General features: G+C 44.1%; 1 protein-coding gene across 1 annotated transcript in view; it reads left to right on the top strand.

Moving 5' to 3' along the window:
- LOC138947860 (mucin-19-like) overlaps positions 1-22,136 on the top strand; it is a 129,523-nt gene that overhangs the window by 46,044 nt on the left and 61,343 nt on the right. The window contains exons 25-35 of the mRNA XM_070319420.1: positions 1,572-1,674; positions 4,318-4,466; positions 9,710-9,959; positions 11,630-11,794; positions 12,410-12,564; positions 12,969-13,115; positions 14,064-14,373; positions 14,875-15,021; positions 18,584-18,744; positions 19,773-19,918; positions 21,829-21,998. Coding sequence (XP_070175521.1) covers positions 1,572-1,674; positions 4,318-4,466; positions 9,710-9,959; positions 11,630-11,794; positions 12,410-12,564; positions 12,969-13,115; positions 14,064-14,373; positions 14,875-15,021; positions 18,584-18,744; positions 19,773-19,918; positions 21,829-21,998 — 1,903 coding nt within the window. The remainder of the gene's footprint in view (positions 1-1,571; positions 1,675-4,317; positions 4,467-9,709; positions 9,960-11,629; positions 11,795-12,409; positions 12,565-12,968; positions 13,116-14,063; positions 14,374-14,874; positions 15,022-18,583; positions 18,745-19,772; positions 19,919-21,828; positions 21,999-22,136) is intronic.

Raw genomic sequence — 22,136 nt, 5'->3', positions numbered from 1 at the left:
TGAACCCCACCATCCACACACAACTCTCACCACGAGATGAACCCCACCATCAAGACCCCAAGTACGATGAACCCCACCATAAAGACCCCAAGTACGATGAACCCCACCATCAAGACCCCAAGTACGATGAACCCCACCATCAAGACCCCAAGTACGATGAACCCTACCACATAGACCCCAAATACGATGAACCCCACCATAAAGACCCCAAGTACGATGAACCCCACCATCAAGACCCCAAGTACGATGAACCCCACCATATAGACCCCAAGTACGATGAACCCCACCATATAGACCCCAAGTACGATGAACCCCACCATATAGACCCCAAGTACGATGAACCCTACCATATAGACCCCAAGTACGATGAACCCCACCATATAGACCCCAAGTACGATGAACCCCACCATATAGACCCCAAGTACGATGAACCCCACCATAAAGACCCCAAGTACGATGAACCCCACCATATAGACCCCAAGTACGATGAACCCCACCATATAGACCCCAAGTACGATGAACCCCACCCTATAGACCCCAAGTACGATGAACCCCACCATATAGACCCCAAGCACGATGAACCCCACCATATAGATCCCAAGTACGATGAACCCTACCATCAAGACCCCAAGTACGATGAACCCCACCATCAAGACCCCAAGTACGATGAACCCCACCATATAGACCCCAAGTACGATGAACCCCACCATCAAGACCCCAAGTACGATGAACCCTACCATATAGACCCCAAGTACGATGAACCCAACCATATAGACCCCAAGTACGATGAACCCCACCATAAAGACCCCAAGTACGATGCACCCCACCATAAAGACCCCAAGTACGATGAACCCCACCATCAAGACCCCATGTACGATAAACCCCACCATATAGACCCCAAGTACGATGAACCCCACCATAAAGACCCCAAGTACGATGAACCCCACCATCAAGACCCCAAGTACGATGAACCCTACCATCAAGACCCCAAGTACGATGAACCCCACCATCAAGACCCCAAGTACGATGAACCCCACCATCAAGACCCCAAGTACGATGAACCCCACCATCAAGACCCCAAGTACGATGAACCCCACCATCAAGACCCCAAGTACGATGAACCCCACCATCAAGACCCCAAGTACGATGAACCCTACCATATAGACCCCAAGTACGATGAACCCCACCATCAAGACCCCAAGTACGATGAACCCTACCATATAGACCCCAAGTACGATGAACCCCACCATATAGACCCCAAGTACGATGAACCCCACCATATAGACCCCAAGTACGATGAACCCCACCATCAAGACCCCAAGTACGATGAACCCCACCATCAAGACCCCAAGTACGATGAACCCTACCATATAGACCCCAAGTACGATGAACCCCACCATATAGACCCCAAGTACGATGAACCCCACCATCAAGACCCCAAGTACGATGAACAAGACGACAAATAAAATTTATTCAAGTTTAGTGCCCTTGCAGTGTCCCCCAAATCATCATGCTCATCATCATAATCATGACACCTGTGTACCCTACCTGTGTAACCTACCTGTGTACAGGTGTGTTTGGAGCTGGAGGACACGGCAGGTGCGGGGTCGGGACAGCCTGAGTCGCGTTTCATGCGCTTTGACGTCGGGGACCTCAAGTGTGGCAGGAAGCGAGGTGAGGGTCACACACTTTATATCGCGACATTCATCACACAGTCTTACTGAGGACAGAGAATCTTAGGGTCACACACTTTATATTGCGACATTCATCACACAGTCTTACTGAGGACAGAGAATCTTAGGGTCACACACTTTATATTGCGACATTCATCACACAGTCTTACTGAGGACAGAGAATCTTAGGGTCACACACTTTATATCGCAGCATTCATCACGAATCTTAGGGTCACACACTTTATAAATTATTGCGACATTCATCACACAGTCTTACTGATGACAGAGAAGCTTGGGGACAGGGTCACACACTTTATATTGCGACATTCATCACACAGTCTTACTGAGAACAGAGAAGTTTAGGGACAGGGTCACACACTTTATATCGTGACGTTCATCACACAGTCTTACTGAAGACAGAGAAGCTTGGGGACAGGGTCACACACTTTATATTGCGACATTCATCACACAGTCTTACTGAGAACAGAGAAGTTTAGGGACAGGGTCACACACTTTATATTGCGACATTCATCACACAGTCTTACTGAGGACAGAGAAGTTTAGGGACAGGGTCACACACTTTATATCGTGACGTTCATCACACAGTCTTACTGAAGACAGAGAAGCTTGGGGACAGGGTCACACACTTTATATTGCGACATTCATCACACAGTCTTACTGAGAACAGAGAAGCTTAGGGACAGGGTCACACACTTTATATCGTGACGTTCATCACACAGTCTTACTGAAGACAGAGAAGCTTGGGGACAGGGTCACACACTTTATATTGCGACATTCATCACACAGTCTTACTGAGAACAGAGAAGTTTAGGGACAGGGTCACACACTTTATATTGCGACATTCATCACACAGTCTTACTGAGGACAGAGAAGTTTAGGGACAGGGTCACACACTTTATATCGTGACGTTCATCACACAGTCTTACTGAAGACAGAGAAGCTTGGGGACAGGGTCACACACTTTATATTGCGACATTCATCACACAGTCTGACTGAGAACAGAGAAGCTTAGGGACAGGGTCACACACTTTATATCGTGACGTTCATCACACAGTCTTACTGAGTACAGAGAAGCTTAGGGACAGGGTCACACACTTTATATCGTGACGTTCATCACACAGTCTTACTGAAGACAGAGAAGCTTGGGGACAGGGTCACACACTTTATATTGCAACATTCATCACACAGTCTTACTGAGGACAGAGAAGTTTAGGGACAGGGTCACACACTTTATATCGTGACGTTCATCACACAGTCTTACTGAGAACAGAGAAGTTTAGGGACAGGGTCACACACTTTATATCGTGACGTTCATCACACAGTCTTACTGAAGACAGAGAAGCTTGGGGACAGGGTCACACACTTTATATTGCAACATTCATCACACAGTCTTACTGAGAACAGAGAAGTTTAGGGACAGGGTCACACACTTTATATCGCGACGTTCATCACACAGTCTTACTGAGAACAGAGAAGTTTAGGGACAGGGTCACACACTTTATATTGCGACATTCATCACACAGTCTTACTGAGGACAGAGAAGCTTAGGGACAGGGTCACACACTTTATATCGCGACGTTCATCACACAGTCTTACTGAGCGCAGGGAAGCTTATGGTCAGGGTCACACACTTTATATTGCGACATTCATCGCACAGTCTTACTGAGGACAGAGAAGCTTAGGGACAGGGTAAGCTAACCCAAAGCTTCTCTGTCTTAAGTACTCTCTCTCTCTCTCTCTCTCTCTCTCCCTCAGCCTCTCTCTCTTCCCCCCCCCCCCCCATCTCTCTCTCTGTCCCCCTCCTTTCTCTCTCTCTCTCTCTCTTTCCTCTCTCTCTCTTTCCCACTTTCTATCTCTCTCTCTCTCTCTCTCTCTCTAGCTAGCTCTCTCTCTCTCTCTCTCTCTCTCTCTCTCTCTCTCTCTCTCTCTCTCTCTCTGCCTTTCTCTGGCTCTCTCTAGCTCTCGTTGTCTCTCTTTCTCTCTTTCTCTCTATATATCTCTCTCTTTTATCCCCCCTTCTCTCTCTCTCTCTCTCTCTCTCTCTCTCTCTCTCTCTCTCTCTCTCTCTCTCTCTCTCTTTCTCTCTGTCTCCGTTTCTCTCTCTGTCTCTGTCTGTCTGTCTCTCGATCTCTCTCTCTCTCTCAAATGTGACTCTGCCCCTCTCTCTTTCTGTAGCTCTGCCTTTCTCTGTCTCTCTTTCTCTCGTTGTCTCTGTCTTTGTCTCTCTCTCTCTGTTTCTGTCTGTCTTTCTTTGTCTCTCTCTCTGGTATTCTCTGTTTCGCTCTCTCTCCCCCTTCCTCCCCTCTCTCTCTCTCCCCAACATCTCTGCCTCTCCCCCCTCTCTCTCCCTTTCTGTGATGTTACTATGTTTTCCTTTCTGGCCGCCGGAGGAACTGCCAGATGTACCGCCAGGAGGACGACTTCTCTCCCCTTCTCCCTCCCTCCTTTCCTCTCCCCCCCCCCCCCTTCACTCTCTCTTTCTGTCTCTATGATCTAACCTTGTTTAACTTCAGGACGCCAGAAGAACTGCCAGATGTACCGACAGGAGGACGACTTCTCTCCCCTTCTCCCTCCCTCCTTTCCTCTCTCTGTAACACTGTAATGTTACCCTGTTTAACTTCAGGACGCCGGAGGAACTGCCAGATGTACCGCCAGGAGGACGAATTTGCGGCGCTGAAGGCGGAAGTGTTCAAGGACATGTGGTTCGACACCACGGGCAAGCCAATCATCGTGGGCTGCAGGTTCAAACCCGACCCCGCAATCGGAGAGCTGGTACGTTGTGCATCATCTACACACGTGTGTCACTGTATATCACTTTACTTCAGCCTCAACGGATGTCTTAGCGATAACAAACTTGAATAACGTTATTTGTTTGTTTGTTTGTTTGTTTATTTGTTGCTTAACGTCCAGCCGACTACGCAGAGCCATATCAGGACGAGGAAGGGGGGGATGAAGGGGGCCACTTGTCAAGCGATTCCTGTTTACAAATGCACTAACCCATTACTTGTGTCCCAGCAGGCTTTAGTAAAACTAAATTAATACCTACTGGAAGATTACCAGTTTCCAGTATGTTAAAATAGGCTTAACCTATCTACTGCTGGACTTACATCAGAACACTAACAGATTAAACTATACATGAATCGCGAGACAAGCGGCAAGAGAAGAGATTTTTGGAAAAAATACAGGTGAATGAGCAAGAAGGCAGAAAAAAGAAAAGAATTCATGAAGAAAAAGAGAGCATGACAGGAAAGAGGAACCAAAAATCTACCTAACAGCAAACTAGAAAGCTCCTGCGGTTCCAAAAACAGGAGGGGCCTTAAATTTCATAACCGCAGTGCCCCACTGCGGGAGAATAACGTTAACGTGTGTCTTAGCGATAACAAACTTGAATAACGTTAACGGATGTCTTAGCGATAACACACTTGAATAACGTTAACGGGTGTCTTAGCGATAACAAACTTGAATAACGTTAACGGGTGTCTTAGCGATAACAAACTTAAATAACGTTAACAGATGTCTTAGCGATAACAAACTTGAATAACGTTAACGGGTGTCTTAGCGATAACAAACTTGAATAACGTTAACGGGTGTCTTAGCGATAACAAACTTAAATAACGTTAACGGATGTCTTAGCGATAACAAACTTGAATAACGTTAACGTGTGTCTTAGCAATAACAAACTTGAATAACGTAAACAAGTTCAAGTTTCAAGTTTATTAAGTTCAAGTTCAAGTTTATTAGTCCATAACCCATGGGGGCATTTTGGACAATAAATACAATCAATACAATCATGATATATGCTAATATAGTAAAATAAAATAAAAAAATTAAAAAAATTAAAAAATTAAAAACAAAATTATGAAAAACTGTTACAAATTCTATTAATAAAGTCCAAAATATTCTTTAGCAATTTCTTTTTCTTAGTAGCAAACAACTTTTTAAATTTAAGTGCATTAGGTTTTTTCCAATAGTAAGGTGGTAACAACTCACAGACAAATAAATAATGGAATTCATCACCTATGTCTTGTGACACACATTTGGTGGAAGTTCTTTCTGACCTCGGGATGTTAAGATATCGTTCTTTCTGTACAGGCAAATTGTTGTTTAATGTTCTAAACTTCATCATTGAAACACATTGCTGATATGGCAGGTGTGTGACATATTCTTCACATGCAAAAATATCTTTAAACATTCGATAGTTCCAAAACATTTTTTTGTTCCAATTTCTGTAAACCATTTATGGATATACTGGTCATACAAGCTTCTTTTTACTTTCCTTTTAAACCATGCGCTTGAGTATTGAACATTTTCTTGAAAAGTCCAAAGGCCAGAGAGACCAATTTCATTTAAGGTTTTTTCAATGTAACATAAATGATTAGATTCAATCATCTTGTTGATATACAATTTATAAGTAAAGCAATACACAATACTTGAAAATTTATTTTTATGAATAGGACAAATCAGTTTATACCAATAGCAAAGCATTCTACATTTCATATTAACATCTAGTGGATATCTTCCAAGTTCACCAAATATCATAGCATTTGGAGTTGATTTTTTTAGTTTGAAAACAATTTTATAAAAACGGGTGTCTTAGCGATGACAAACTTGAATAACGTTAACGGTGTCCTTAATTCAACCTTTACTTGATTTTGCGAAGTCGGTTTTTTTTAACCGGAAATGAAGTGCCAAAGCTTCGTGCAGCGATGTTCCTGAAGGCGACTGCGACCAGTTAATGTCAGGCTTAACGCTTATATCCTGATCTCACTCTACAGGCAGTTAATGTCAGGCTTAACCCTTATATCCTGATCTCACTGTACAGGCAGTTAATATCAGACTTGACGCTTATATCCTGATCTCACTCTACAGGCAGTTAATATCAGACTTAACTCTTATATCCTGATCTCACTGTACAGGCAGTTAATGTCAGGCTTAACGCTTATATCCTGATCTCACTGTACGGGCAGTTAATATCAGACTTAACCCTTATATCCTGTACGGGCAGTTAATGTCAGACTTAACGCTTATATCCTGATCTCACTGTACGGGCAGTTAATATCAGACTTAACGCTTATATCCTGATCTCACTTTACAGGCAGTTAATATCAGACTTAACCCTTATATCCTGATCTCACTTTACAGTCAGTTAATATCAGACTTAACCCTTATATCCTGATCTGACTGTACAGTCAGTTAATATCAGACCTAACCCTTATATATGTGGACTGGGTGGCCGAGTGGTAACGCACTTGCGCTCGGAATCGAGAGGTTGCGTGTTCAGGCCTGGGTCAGGCCGCAATTTTCTCCCCCCTTTCCTAACCTAGGTGGTGGGTTCAAGTGCTAGTCTTTCGGATGAGACGAAAAACCGAGGTCCCTTCGTGTACACTACATTGGGGTGTGCACGTTAAAGATCCCACGATTGACAAAAGGGTCTTTCCTGGCAAAATTGAAAAGGCATAGCTAAAAATGTCCACCAAATACCCGTGTGACTTGGAATAAAGGCTGTGAAAGGTGAATGCTCGCCCTAATAGGCTTGAGGTTTGCTGGCCGATGTGAATGCGTGATATATTGTGTAAAAAATTCCATCTCACACGGCAGAAATTAATATGTAAATCGCCGTGAGCTCTTGTGAGAAACGGCGATTAATAAATGTCCATTATTATTATTATTATTATATCCTGATCTCACTGTACAGTCAGTTAATATCAGACTTAACCCTTATATCCTGATCTCACTGTACGGGCAGTTAATATCAGACTTAACCCTTATATCCTGATCTCACTGTACAGGCAGTTAATGTCAGACTTAACGCTTATATCCTGATCTCACTGTACGGGCAGTTAATGTCAGACTTAACCGTTATATCCTGATCTCACTGTACAGGCAGTTAATATCAGACTTAACCGTTATATCCTGATCTCACTGTACAGTCAGTTAATATCAGACCTAACCCTTATATCCTGATCTCACTGTACAGTCAGTTAATATCAGACTTAACCCTTATATCCTGATCTCACTGTACGGGCAGTTAATATCAGACTTAACCCTTATATCCTGATCTCACTGTACAGGCAGTTAATGTCAGACTTAACGCTTATATCCTGATCTCACTGTACGGGCAGTTAATGTCAGACTTAACCGTTATATCCTGATCTCACTGTACAGGCAGTTAATATCAGACTTAACCGTTATATCCTGATCTCACTGTACAGGCAGTTAATGTCAGTCTTAACCGTTATATCCTGATCTCACTGTACGGGCAGTTAATATCAGACTTAACCCCTATATCCTGATCTCAGTGTACAGTCAGTTAATATCAGACTTAACCCTTATATCCTGATCTCACTGTACAGTCAGTTAATATCAGACTTAACCCTTATATCCTGATCTCACTGTACAGTCAGTTAATATCAGATCTAACCCTTATATCCTGATCTCACTGTACAGTCAGTTAATATCAGACTTAACCCTTATATCCTGATCTCACTGTACAGTCAGTTAATATCAGACTTAACCGTTATATCCTGATCTCACTGTACAGTCAGTTGATATCAGACCTAACTCTTATATCCTGATCTGACTGTACAGTCAGTTAATATCAGACTTAACCGTTATATCCTGATCTGACTGTACAGTCAGTTAATATCAGACCTAACCCTTATATCCTGATCTCACTGTACAGTCAGTTAATATCAGACTTAACCGTTATATCCTGATCTGACTGTACAGTCAGTTAATATCAGACCTAATCCTTATATCCTGATCTCACTGTACAGTCAGTTAATATCAGACCTAACCCTTATATCCTGATCTCACTGTACAGTCAGTTAATATCAGACTTAACCCTTATATCCTGATCTGACTGTACAGTCAGTTAATATCAGACTTAACCCTTATATCCTGATCTCACTGTACAGTCAGTTAATATCAGACCTAACCCTTATATCGTGATCTGACTGACGGGGATTGTGTGTGAGACCAAACCCTTATATCGTGATCTGACTGACAGGGATTGTGTGTGAGACCAAACCCTTATATCGTGATCTGACTGACGGGGATTGTGTGTGAGACCTAACCCTTACATCCTGATCTGACTGACGGGAATTGTGTGTGAGATCTGACTGACGGGGATTGTGTGTGAGATCTGACTGACGGGGATTGTGTGTGAGATCTGACTGACGGGGATTGTGTGTGAGATCTGACTGACGGGGATTGTGTGTGAGATCTGACTGACGGGGATTGTGTGTGAGATCTGACTGACGGGGATTGTGTGTGAGATCTGACTGACGGGGATTGTGTGTGAGATCTGACTGACGGGGATTGTGTGTGAGATCTGACTGACGGGGATTGTGTGTGAGATCTGACTGACGGGGATTGTGTGTGAGATCTGACTGACGGGGATTGTGTGTGAGATCTGACTGACGGGGATTGTGTGTGAGATCTGACTGACGGGGATTGTGTGTGAGATCTGACTGACGGGGATTGTGTGTGAGATCTGACTGACGGGGATTGTGTGTGAGATCTGACTGACGGGGATTGTGTGTGAGATCTGACTGACGGGGATTGTGTGTGAGATCTGACTGACGGGGATTGTGTGTGAGATCTGACTGACGGGGATTGTGTGTGAGATCTGACTGACGGGGATTGTGTGTGAGATCTGACTGACGGGGATTGTGTGTGAGATCTGACTGACGGGGATTGTGTGTGAGAGGAAACAGTGGAGCCGCCTTTGAGACCTGTAGGAATCCAGAAAGTCAGGTCTTGAGAGAAAGGGAGTCTTCAGATGGAAGTAACTTTACTGAGGCTATGATCAAAACATCTGAGAAAAGGTTCTTAAAACGGAAGAAGTCTAAACATGGAGGGGGGGGGTTCTGTAAAAAGGGTCCACTGTATAACGGTACCAGAAGGAATCTCCCTGCCTCCTTACAAGACGGGGGAGGGGGGAGGGGCGACACGAAATGTTTGGAATCCAATAGCAACCAACCAGAACCAACCCCTCTGTCTTCCCCCCACAGGTGGTGCGCGCTTCAGACCCGGTGTTCGAGCCCGGGACAGGCTACAGTGAAGGCAACATCACCGTGGTCTACAAGAGCTTCACCATCAGCGCCATCAGGGAAGCCATGGCTGGCTCCAACTACTGCACCCAGGACATCCTCTTCTTCTGCGCGGCTCAGATTCCTCAGCTCACCGGCAACTTTGGACTCTTCTCTGATGGGAACCGTCTGGAGGCGTCCGACTATAGCATGAGGGCCCTGAAACCCACTGGTGAGTTAGTTTAGTTTTAGATTATCGAGACATACGTTTACCCTCCCCCCCCCCCCCCCACACACACAAACTCACACACGCACACTTTTTTCTGCGCTGGTCAAATCGTGTAGCTGACGGGAAGCTTGGCCTCTGCTCTGATGAATACCGCCTGGAGGATTGTGGCTATGACCCGAGAGCCCGGCAACCTAGAGCTGACTCAAGGTCTGAAAGCTAGAGATGAGTCAAGGTCTGAAAGCTAGAGCTGAGTCAAGGTCTGAAAGCTAGAGCTGAGTCAAGGTCTGTAAGCTAGAGCTGAGTCAAGGTCTGAAAGCTAGAGCTGAGTCAAGGTCTGTAAGCTAGAGATGAGTCAAGGTCTGTAAGCTAGAGCTGAGTCAAGGTCTGAAAGCTAGAGCTGAGTCAAGGTCTGTAAGCTAGAGCTGAGTCAAGGTCTGAAAGCTAGAGATGAGTCAAGGTCTGAAAGCTAGAGCTGAGTCAAGGTCTGAAAGCTAGAGATGAGTCAAGGTCTGAAAGCTAGAGCTGAGTTAAGGTCTGAAAGCTAGAGCTGAGTCAAGGTCTGAAAGCTAGAGGTGAGTCAAGGTCTGAAAGCTAGAGATGAGTCAAGGTCTGAAAGCTAGAGCTGAGTCAAGGTCTGAAAAATAGAGATGAGTCAAGGTCTGAAAGCCAGAGATGGGCCAAGGTCCCACTGCAAGGCGTGTCTTTCTGTTGCTCAGGGATAGCCAGCCGCGGGGTTGGGGTTTCAACCAATCAGACCCCTTGGCTGGCTCCCACCCAGTTGGGGGGCACCCAGTTTTGCTTCGTGCACCTCAGCCCTGGTTGACAGCCCATTGCACGACATGTCCCTTACCGTAAACATTGCACGACATGTCCCCTTACCGTAAACATTGCACGACATGTCCCTTACCGTAAACATCTGCACCTCTAACTCATGTAAACATCTGCACCTCTAACTCATGTAAACATCTGCACCTCTAACTCATGTAAACATCTGCACCTCTAACTCATGTTGCGTGCAGAGCTGAGCAAGCTATGCAGTGCGCCAAGTGTCCCAAACGTCTGGTGGTCACTGCCCCTCCTGTTACATGTGTGTGTGTGTGTGTTCACAGAGTTGACCAAGCTGTGCAGTGACCCACGCTACGCCGCCCAGTGCCCCAAGTGTCCCAAACGTCTGGTGGTCACTGACCCTCCTGTTACATGTGTGTGTGTGTGTGTTCACAGAGTTGACCAAGCTGTGCAGTGACCCACGCTACGCCGCCCAGTGCGCCAAGTGCCCCAAACGTCTGGTGGTCACTGCCCCTCCTGTTACATGTGTGTGTGTGTGTGTTCACAGAGTTGACAAAGCTGTGCAGTGACCCACGCTACGCCGCCCAGTGCGCCAAGTGCCCCAAACGTCTGGTGGTCACTGCCCCTCCTGTTACCTGTGTGTGTGTGTGTGTGTTCACAGAGTTGACCAAGCTGTGCAGTGACCCACGCTACGCCGCCCAGTGCGCCAAGTGCCCCAAACGTCTGGTGGTCACTGCCCCTCCTGTTACCTGTGTGTGTGTGTGTGTGTTCACAGAGTTGACCAAGCTGTGCAGTGACCCACGCTACGCCGCCCAGTGCCCCAAGTGTCCCAAACGTCTGGTGGTCACTGACCCTCCTGTTACATGTGTGTGTGTGTGTGTTCACAGAGTTGACCAAGCTGTGCAGTGACCCGCGCTACGCCGCCCAGTGCACCAAGTGCCCCAACCCCAAACGTCTGATCATCACCAACATGAACAGGCTGCCACTGACCAACATCCTGCTGCCCAAGGACTCCAAGGCAACCGTTGTCATTGACGACACCGCATGCTCATGTGAGTTCTCAGGATAAATTGGGTGTGTGTGTGTGTGGGGGGGGGGGGGGGGTGTGAATGTCACGTTGAGAGCGGGGTGGGAGAGAGAAAGATGGAGAGAGAGAGAGGGGGAGGGAGAGATGGAGAGAGAGAGAGAGGGGGAAAACAGAAGCAGAGAGAGTGAGAGAGAATGAAAGAGAAAGAGCGAGGAAGGGAGAGAGAGGGAGAGGAACAGAACTAGAAGCAGAGAGAGTGAGAGAGAATGACAGAGAAAGAGTGAGAGAGAGGGAGGTATGGAAGGGGGATATAGAAAGAGAGAGGTTCCAATGTACTACCTGTGTGCTGACATAACTTGCCTTGCACTAACACTGAGACGTCATCCTGACTATTGTGCTTGTGTTCTGACATACCTTGCCTTGTACTGACACTGTCTTTCTCTCCCGTTGAGACGTGGAGACGGACTGTGACGTCATCCTGACTATTTTGCTTGTGTTCTGACATACCTTGCCTTGTACTGACACTGTCTTTCTCTCCCGTTGAGACGTGGAGACGGACTGTGACGTCATCCTGACTATTTTGCTTGTGTTCTGACATACCTTGCCTTGTATACTGACACTGTCTTTCTCTCCCGTTCAGACACGGAGACGGACTGTGACGCCATCCTGAAGAAGAACCTCGTAGAGGACAGCCTGCAGAAGGACGGCTACTACATCATTGACCCCGACCAGGCGGGACCTCTGACCCCATTCAGGGTCAAGTGCGACTTTATTCAGAACAAGGGTATTACTCAAGTAAGATACTGTTCGAGGTTTTTAGATTATTTATTTCTGACAAGAATTTGTGTTGCTGCTTGAAGGTGTTATGATTGAAAACTCCGAGGACATGTCTTGAAAGTTTGCAACCACACATGAGTTACACAATTAATGCCCCAAGTACTCGGTAGCAGACACTTTTGTTTAAATCTGTTCGGTTCATTTTAAGTTTGTTGGGTTAATTTAAGATTGAATGGTATTTTTGTATGGATTTGACAAGATATTTATAATTGTAAAGAATTGTGATTAGTACATCTGCATGCATGTTTACTATTGGATTCATTTTGTTGCTGTGCGGTTTCTTAGTCCTCTGGGACCAAAACCTAATTAAAAACTTGTGAAACGTGGTTGTTCAAAGTGTAAATGCTTCATTGTGTATTCAGGTGCCGTCTGACCCCACGCTGGTGGAAGGCCAGGTCGGAGAGGGCGGAAATGACGCAGACACGGACTTCAACTTCCAGAACACCTACCCCACCGCCAGCCCCGAACAGATCAACTCGCTCGTCCAGAACTCTGCCTTCTGCTGGCAGGTAGGGCACGCTTTGCTTCATACCAGCTACGAACGTTTCATGTTCACCGGATCACGCTAAGGACTGCACAGTCCGGATGATGTGGGTCGTGTACGACCCATACTCTCTGAAGAAGGATTCTATGTAAAAAGTATGGGGCGCACACGACCCACGTCGCTTCATAGATACCAGACTTACCTAAGTCTCGGTCTTCGTCTTCTTCTCCTACCGAATCATGAACTGGGTCCTTTTGGACGTTTTAAGTTTAGCGGTCTGTATGTTTCCGCCCGACAGGGAGTGAAGTACGTTATGATCTTATTGGTTCTTCCTAGACACTGCAAGTGACAAGACTCACCTCAGTCTCGGTCTGTCTCTCGGGGAGTGAAGTACGTTACGTTACGCTAGACACTGCAAGTGACAAGACTCACCTCAGTCTCGGTCTGTCTCTCGGGGAGTGAAGTACGCGTGCACAGAGACGGCAGAAGACAGCCTACCTCGGTTTCCCTCTGTTATGATCTCATTCGTTCCTGCTAGACACTGCAAGTGACAAGACTCACCTCAGTCTCGGTCTGTCTCATTTCTTTCTCTCAGGGCGTAAAGTAGACAGAGACGCCACAGATCTACCAGAGACATAGATATGTCTCTGGATCTACAAACCAGTTTCAACTTCACAAGATATTTCGTGTTTCGCGCGGCAGATGTTGCTCCAGCTTTTTGTGCTGACAACGCTAAATTTAGCTCTGTGGCCTTCTTCTCGGTCTCCTGGAGACGGATGTTCGGCTTTAAGTTCTCGTCGCTTCTTAGTGACAAGACTGACCTCAGTCTGTCTGTGTGTGTCTGAGTGAAGTACGCGTACACAGAGCCGGTAGAAGACAGTGTACCTCGGCTACTCGCTTGTGTTCTTATCGCTTCTTGTTAGATACTGTCCATTACAAGACTGACATAAGTCTGTGTCTGTGTGTCCGCCAGGGGGTGAAGTACGAGTGCACCGAAACGCCGCTGACCAGCCTGGCCCAGCTGACCGCCTTCAACAACCAGGTGCTGACCAGCTTCGGCACGGGAGACAACTCTGCAGCGCTTGGCTGCGCGTGCGGCGTGCTGGGCACGTGCAAGACAGAGGACGTCTCGTGCAACTGTGACAGCAAGGGCTCCATGGTGGACCAAGGCTTCCTCACCGACAAGAACGTGCTGCCCGTCACGGGCTTCAAGGGCAAGGTCAAGGCCAACGGTCGCGGCAAGATCAAGGTCACTGACGTCAGATGTGGTCCTTCACCTGTTGGTAAGTTGTTGTTTGAAGAGTTCTTTTGTTCGTTTCTTTCCATACCCTCTTTGGAGGATGCACATTAAAGTTGTCAACTTCTGCTGAAATCAAACAGCAAAACCGTGGTATTGACAATTATTTCGTCCGACACGCTTTAATTCCGCGAGTTTAGTTCCTGTGTCCTGTGCGTCTGTTACATTTAACTTATAGTTATGTTCCTGTGTCCTGTGCGTCTGTTACATTTAACTTATAGTTATGTTCCTGTGTCCTGTGCGTCTGTTACATTTAACTTATAGTTATGTGACAGTGCATGCGCAATGAGCTGAAAAACATATGTTGATCATGTTATTTTGGGACTCATCTGATTGGTTACTAAGCTTCTTTCAACAGCAACACCGTCCTGTCTTCCATTCATTTCGTTTGGAGAGATAGACGAGAAGGTGAATCGTAGCAAAACATTATACATCCTGTGTCGGCACAAAAAATAATTATCATCCAACCAATGGCGTGTGTGGGCAGACATCCCCCGTGACTGCGCGGAGGCCTACGAGTGGGGCGAGAAGAACGGCATCAACTACCGGGTGCAGGGCGAGTTCCTCGTCAACCCGGACCCCGCGACAGTCAGACCCTTCCTCGCCTTCTGCGACTACTCAGACCCCGAGAACCGTGAGTTGTCTGCCTTTCATCTTTCTGCAAATGTATGTGGCATACCTAGATCTAGGGGGAGTTCCCTGGGTACCGGAATTTCAGAGTCCTTAGAGAACAGCTCCCAGATCTTGCTGATGTCTCCAATAGTTGCAATATTAGAGTACCGACACCCATCGAAAAGCCTCGCTAAAGTCTCGAGATAATGACATCTCCCTTTTGCTTTCAGCCAAGACCCGCATCAGGCCCTCGCTAAAGTCTCCAATAATTGCAGTATTAGAGTACTGACATCCATCTGAAAGCCCTCGCTAAAGTCTCCAATAATTGCAATATTAGAGTACGACATCCATCTGAAAGCCCTCGCTAAAGTCTCCAATAGTTGCAGTATTAGCGTACTGACATCCATCTGAAAGCCCTAGCTAAAGTCTCCAATAATTGCAATATTAGAGTACGACATCCATCTGAAAGCCCTCGCTAAAGTCTCCAATAATTGCAATATTAGAGTACCGACATCCATCTAAAAGCCCTCGCTAAAGTCTCCAATAGTTGCAGTATTAGAGTACTGACTGGTAAATTTGGTAAATCAAGGTCAAGAAGCCAGAAGAATGAATTTGTAGATTTACAAGCAAAGTTGCAACAGTTGGAAAAACATTGTGCAGAACAACCTAATAATGAGAAATTGCAGGCAGAAATGTTTAATGTTAAATCGAAATTGGAAGTAATGACCATGGATAAAGCAAGAGGAGCTCATGTACGATCAAGAGCTAAGTGGGTAGAAGAAGGAGAAAGAAATACGAAATATTTTTTGAATTTGGAAAAAGTACAAGCCCAAAATAATGTGATGACACATGTGAGGGCAAGTAATGGTGATATTGTTGATGATCAATTTCTTGTGTTGAATGAACAAGTGCAGTATTATAAATGTTTGTATGGTAAAAGTCCAGAAAGTCAGGAACGCATCAGGGCAGAAGCAAAGGAATTTTGTGATGAAGAAGAATTGGTTAAATTAACGAACGAAGATAGTAATGTATGTGAAGGGATGTTGACGGAAGCAGAGGTGGCAGCAGCATTAAAGATGATGAAAAATGGTTCATCACCTGGAAGTGACGGACTCACTACAGAGTTTATTAAAATGTTTTGGAATAGATTAAAGAGCATGATTACAGACTCGTTTAATGAAGCCTTTCGTAATAATAATTTGTCTTTTACGCAAAAACAAGGAATAATTAAGTTATTACAAAAAAGTACAGAATTACCCAGGGAAGACCTTAATAATTGGCGTCCAATTACCCTACTTAATACAGATTATAAGATCTTGGCAAAGGTTTTAAATCAGAGATTGAGTTCGGTTATTTGTAAGTTAGTAAATGAAGATCAAGTTGGTTACATAAAAGGAAGGAATATTGGAACCGTGATTCGTACAATAGATGACGTAATAGAGTATTTAAATCGAACGAATAAGTCTGGGTTTATATTGGCCCTTGACTATCGTAAAGCGTTTGATTCGATTTATAAGGAATTTATGATAGAAGCATTTAGATCATATGGTTTTGGTGAAGATTTTCAAAAATGGGTTAAGCTTTTAATGACAGACACTTTTAGTAGTATTAATCACGGAGGGTGGATTTCAGAACCGTTTCCCTTGAAGTGTGGTATAAGACAAGGTTGTCCATTTTCACCCCTGGCCTTTATATTGGCGGTGGAAATACTTGCCATTAAAATTAGGAAAAGTGATATAACGGGTGTTGAATTACCCTCAAAGGTGGGCGAGGAGAGTGCCCTAAAAATTAAACAGTTAGCAGACGATACAACAATATTTTTACAGAACAGTGGTGATGTCTTTAAAGTTAAAGATATAATAATACAGTTTGCAAAGTTTTCAGGACTGACCCTGAATGTTAATAAAACCAAAATAATGAAAATTGGACAGCATTGTGGTCAGCAAAAGTTGCCCTTTGAGTGCACAGAGAAGATTAAGATTTTAGGTATATATTTCGTAAACAATGATAGAGCAATAACTGTTGAACAGAATTGGGTATTAAGAGTTCAGAAGATTAAGAAGTTGATTAAGATATGGAGTCGACGAGATTTAAGGATTCACGGTAAAATTGTAATAATCAAATGTTTTTTTATTTCACAGCTAGTATTTGTGATGCAGACGATTGGATTGCCAGATCGGGTTTTGACAGAGTTAAATAGATTGTTTTATAAGTTTATTTGGCAGAGAAAGTGTTCGAATAAAAAAGCATTTGAAAAAGTGAAAAGAAAAGTAATGGAGAAAGAAATAAGTGAAGGTGGGTTGAAAATGCTAAATGTGCACAGGATGCAAGAGTCTTTTTATTTACAATGGGTCGGACGTTTGTATGAAGAGAAGGGAGCAAATTGGACGTTTATACCACTATGGTTTCTGGGACATGTTGTTTCAGGGTATGGTTGTTTTGATTTGAATGTTAAACCGAGTAAGGAATTGAATTTGACAATGATTGGAAGCCCATTTTGGCAGAGGGTAGTGTGGACACATTTGAGTTACAAGCGTAGGATGGAACATGATAAGATTGATGTAAACAATTTTTATAAACAGATTTTGTGGAGTAATGATTTGATTCGGTATAAAGGGAAAATGTTGTTTTATTTGTATTGGAAAAATGCTGGGATTGAACGAGTAAGTGATTTGTTTATAGTGGAAGAAAAGAGATTGAAGTCAGCAGCAGAGGTATATATACAAATTGGAAAGAATAATGCAAATATTTTATTGGATTATTGGGCATTAATAAACGCATTACCCAAAGTATGGATCAATTGGATTGAAAATAAACATATTATTGTCCAGATGGATAAGCAATTGTTTGATGGTAGCCTGTATATGATAAAAATAAGCCAAATACGAAAAATGATAGAAAAGAAAAGTGTAGATACTGCTGTAGAAAAACCTTGTGTATATAATTTTTGGTTGAGGAAGTTTGGTGTACAAGTAGATAAGGAAATTTGGACACTTGCCCATGTTTCCAAAGAAGTGAGGTTAAGAGAATTGCAATGGAAAATCTTACATAACATATATCCAACAAATATTTTATTATGTAAAATGCAAGTCAGGGAGAATAACAGATGTTGTATTTGTTGGACGGAAGTTGATTTTGTTGAACATTTCTTTTATGAGTGCATACCGGTAAAGTTGTTTTGGACGAAGATAGAAAACTGGATAGAGGAAAAGGCTGGATTGAGGGTTAATTTTAAGATGCAGGATATAATATTTGGCTATCAAGACACAAGTTGTTGTAAAAAGATGAAAAATTTTGTAAATCACGTAATATTAATTGGGAAAATGTGTATTAGTATTTTTAGAAAGACAACTTGTCAGGGATCAGTGTTCGTAATTTTCGAGTTTCAAATATTAAGTAGAAAATTTGATTTGTAAATATAAGGAATATTTCCATTGTAAAGAAAAAAAAAAAGAAAAAAAAAGAGGAGAAAAAAAAAAGAAGAAAAAAAAAAAAAAAAAAAAAAAAAAAAAATAGAGTACTGACATCCATCTGAAAGCCCTCGCTCAAGTCTCTAGATAAAGACGTCGTCCTTTTGGTTTCAGCCAAGACACGCATCAGGCCCAGGCCGACGAAGCAGAAGCCTGTGGGCGACACAGACCCCGAGGTGGAGTACCAGGGACCGTCAGACGACCAGCTCAAAGCCCTCGCCATGATGTCCGTGTACTGCTACCAGCCCGTCAAGATCAACTGCTATGGTGCCAAGGTAAGCAATTCTTTCACAACAGACAAACTCTGTCGCGGTTTTTTGGAAGGTGTGGAATAGTTGTATTTCTTGAAAGCCGAGTAAGCTTTCTATATGTATAATGTATAATTGATTTTCCCCCCGCTTACTGAATGACTCAGTGTCTGAATGCATGTGATCGAAACGTTTCTTTGCTCTCGTAGATTTCACACCCCAGATTTGTTTCCTGATGGAAGTGTGCGGCTGATCCGGGGGGTGCGTCTTTAGCGTGAATACCACACTTTGTTGTCTCAAAACGGGGGGTGCCGTCTTTAGCGTGAATACAACACTTTTTTTCTCAAAACGGGGGGTGCGTCTTTTGCGTGAATACAACACTTTGTTGTCTCAAAACGGGGGGTGCGTCTTTAGCGTGAATACAACACTTTTTTGTCTCAAAACGGGGGGTGCGTCTTTAGCGTGAATACAACACTTTTTTTCTCAAAACGGGGGGTGCGTCTTTAGCGTAAATACAACACTTTTTTTCTCAAAACGGGGGGTGCGTCTTTAGCGTGAATACCACACTTTTTTTTCTCAAAACGGGGGGTGCGTCTTTAGCGTGAATACAACACTTTTTTTCTCAAAACGGGGGGTGCGTCTTTAGCGTGAATACCACACTTTTTTTTCTCAAAACGGGGGGTGCGTCTTTAGCGTGAATACCACACTTTTTTTTCTCAAAACGGGGGGTGCGTCTTTAGCGTGAATACAACACTTTGTTGTCTCAAAACGGGGGGTGCGTCTTTAGCGTGAATACAACACTTTTTTCTCAAAACGGGGGGTGCGTCTTTAGCGTGAATACAACACTTTTTTTTCTCAAAACGGGGGGTGCGTCTTTAGCGTGAATACAACACTTTGTTTTCTCAAAACGGGGGGTGCGTCTAAAGCGCTGTATCGCCTTGAAGACCGTAACATTACGGTAGAAGACATTGTGAAAGAGATGCGCCATAAGACGCCATAAGGCATCAATGTGAAAGTGGTTAGAAATCAGACGATCTGATTGGTTGTGCTTGCAGTTCCTCAAGGGCGGAGTCAAGTTCCAGGGGGCAGACGGTGTGGACCGATCTTTCTGGAGTTCAGGTGACGGTGACCAGCCTACCTGTACCTGTGGCACGGAGAACGTGTGTGGTGGTACCGTGTCTAGGAGGATGCAGGAAGCCACGTGAGTGTGTGGGGGGAGTTGAGGCGACACCGATCAGCCCACATGTACCTGTTGTTCGTTTTATTGCGTACGTGGGCGCGTGCGTGTAGACGTTTGTATATGAAGATTCTTTTGAATATGATGAGAGAGAGAGAGAGAGAGGGCGTGAGTGATTAGAAAGATAGAGAAAGGTGTCTCCATTACCTCATTTTATATCAGTTTTAAGTGGTTAAGATTCCCCAGACTGCACATCATATAGATAATTCCCCAGACTGCACATCATATAGATAATTCCCCAGACTGCACATCATATAGATAATTCCCCAGACTGCACATCATATAGATAATTCCCCAGACTGCACATCTTATAGATAATTCCCCAGACTGCACATCATATAGATAATTCCCCAGACTGCACATCATATAGATAATTCCCCAGACTGCACATCATATAGATAATTCCCCAGACTGCACATCATATAGATAATTCCCCAGACTGCACATCATCTAATAGATAATTCCCCAGACTGCACATCATATAGATAATTCACCAGACTGCACATATAGATAATTCCCCAGACTGCACATCATATAGATAATTCCCCAGACTGCACATCATATAGATAATTCCCCAGACTGCACATCATATAGATAATTCCCCAGACTGCACATCATATAGATAATTCCCCAGATTGCACATCATATAGATAATTCCCCAGACTGCACATCATATAGATAATTCCCCAGACTGCACATCATATAGATAATTCCCCAGACTGCATATCATATAGATAATTCCCCAGACTGCACATCATATAGATAATTCCCCAGACTGCACATCATCTAATAGATAATTCCCCAGACTGCACATCATATAGAAGATAATTCCCCAGACTGCACATCATACAGATAATTCCCCAGACTGCACATCATATAGATAATTCCCCAGACTGCACATCATATAGATAATTCCCCAGACTGCACATCATATAGATAATTCCCCAGACTGCACATCATATAGAAAATTCTCCAGACTGCACATCATATATATAATTCCCCAGACTGCACATCATATAGATAATTCCCCAGACTGCACATCATCTAATAGATAATTCCCCAGACTGCACATCATATAGATAATTCCCCAGACTGCACATCATATATATAATTCCCCAGACTGCACATCATATAGATAATTCCCCAGACTGCACATCATCTAATAGATAATTCCCCAGACTGCACATCATATAGATAATTCCCCAGACTGCACATCATCTAATAGATAATTCCCCAGACTGCACATTATATAGATAATTCCCCAGACTGCACATCATCTAATAGATAATTCCCCAGACTGCACATCATATAGATAATTCCCAAGACTGCACATCATATAGATAATTCCCCAGACTGCACATCATATAGATAATTCCCCAGACTGCACATCATATAGATAATTCCCCAGACTGCACATCATATAGATAATTCCCCAGACTGCACATCATATAGATAATTCCCCAGACTGCACATCATATAGATAATTCCCCAGACTGCACATCATCTAATAGATAATTCCCCAGACTGCACATCATATAGATAATTCCCCAGACTGCACATCATATAGATAATTCCCCAGACTGCACATCATATAGATAATTCCCCAGACTGCACATCATATAGATAATTCCCCAGACTGCACATCATATAGATAATTCCCCAGACTGCACATCATATAGATAACTTCTGTTCCTTCATTGCGGGACCCACTCACCAGACACACAGTTGCTGTCACCTTAGCTCACCGCGCTCTGTACACGGGGTTAACCACCCACCCACTCACCAGACACACAGTTGCTGTCACCTTAGCTCACCGCGCTCTATACACGGGGTTAACCACCCACCCACTCACCCACCTTCTCTGTCATCCCCAGCGACTGTAACTGCGACATTGGTGACGACGTGTGGCGTAGCGACGCCGCCATCTTGAGGGTCAAGGGCAGAGGACCGCTGAGAAAACTTCTGACTTCCGGTGTCTTCTCGGCCAGCCAAGGACGTCTCAACTTGACTGTGGGAGACTTAGTCTGCTCCAAGAAACCACTAAGTAAGCCACATTTAGACAAAGATAGCTACAGCCTCACTGTGGTCTGCTCTAAGAAACTATTGAGTAAGCCACGTTTAGACATAGATAGCTACAGTCTTTACCTCAGTGTAAGAGAAATGGTCTGCTCCAAGAAGCCTT

The sequence above is a fragment of the Littorina saxatilis genome, linkage group LG14 (genome assembly GCF_037325665.1).
Source record: "Littorina saxatilis isolate snail1 linkage group LG14, US_GU_Lsax_2.0, whole genome shotgun sequence".
Classification (NCBI taxonomy): Eukaryota; Metazoa; Mollusca; class Gastropoda; order Littorinimorpha; family Littorinidae; genus Littorina; species Littorina saxatilis.
Note: the sequence above shows the minus strand (reverse complement) of the source record. Positions and strands in the feature narration are given on the sequence as shown.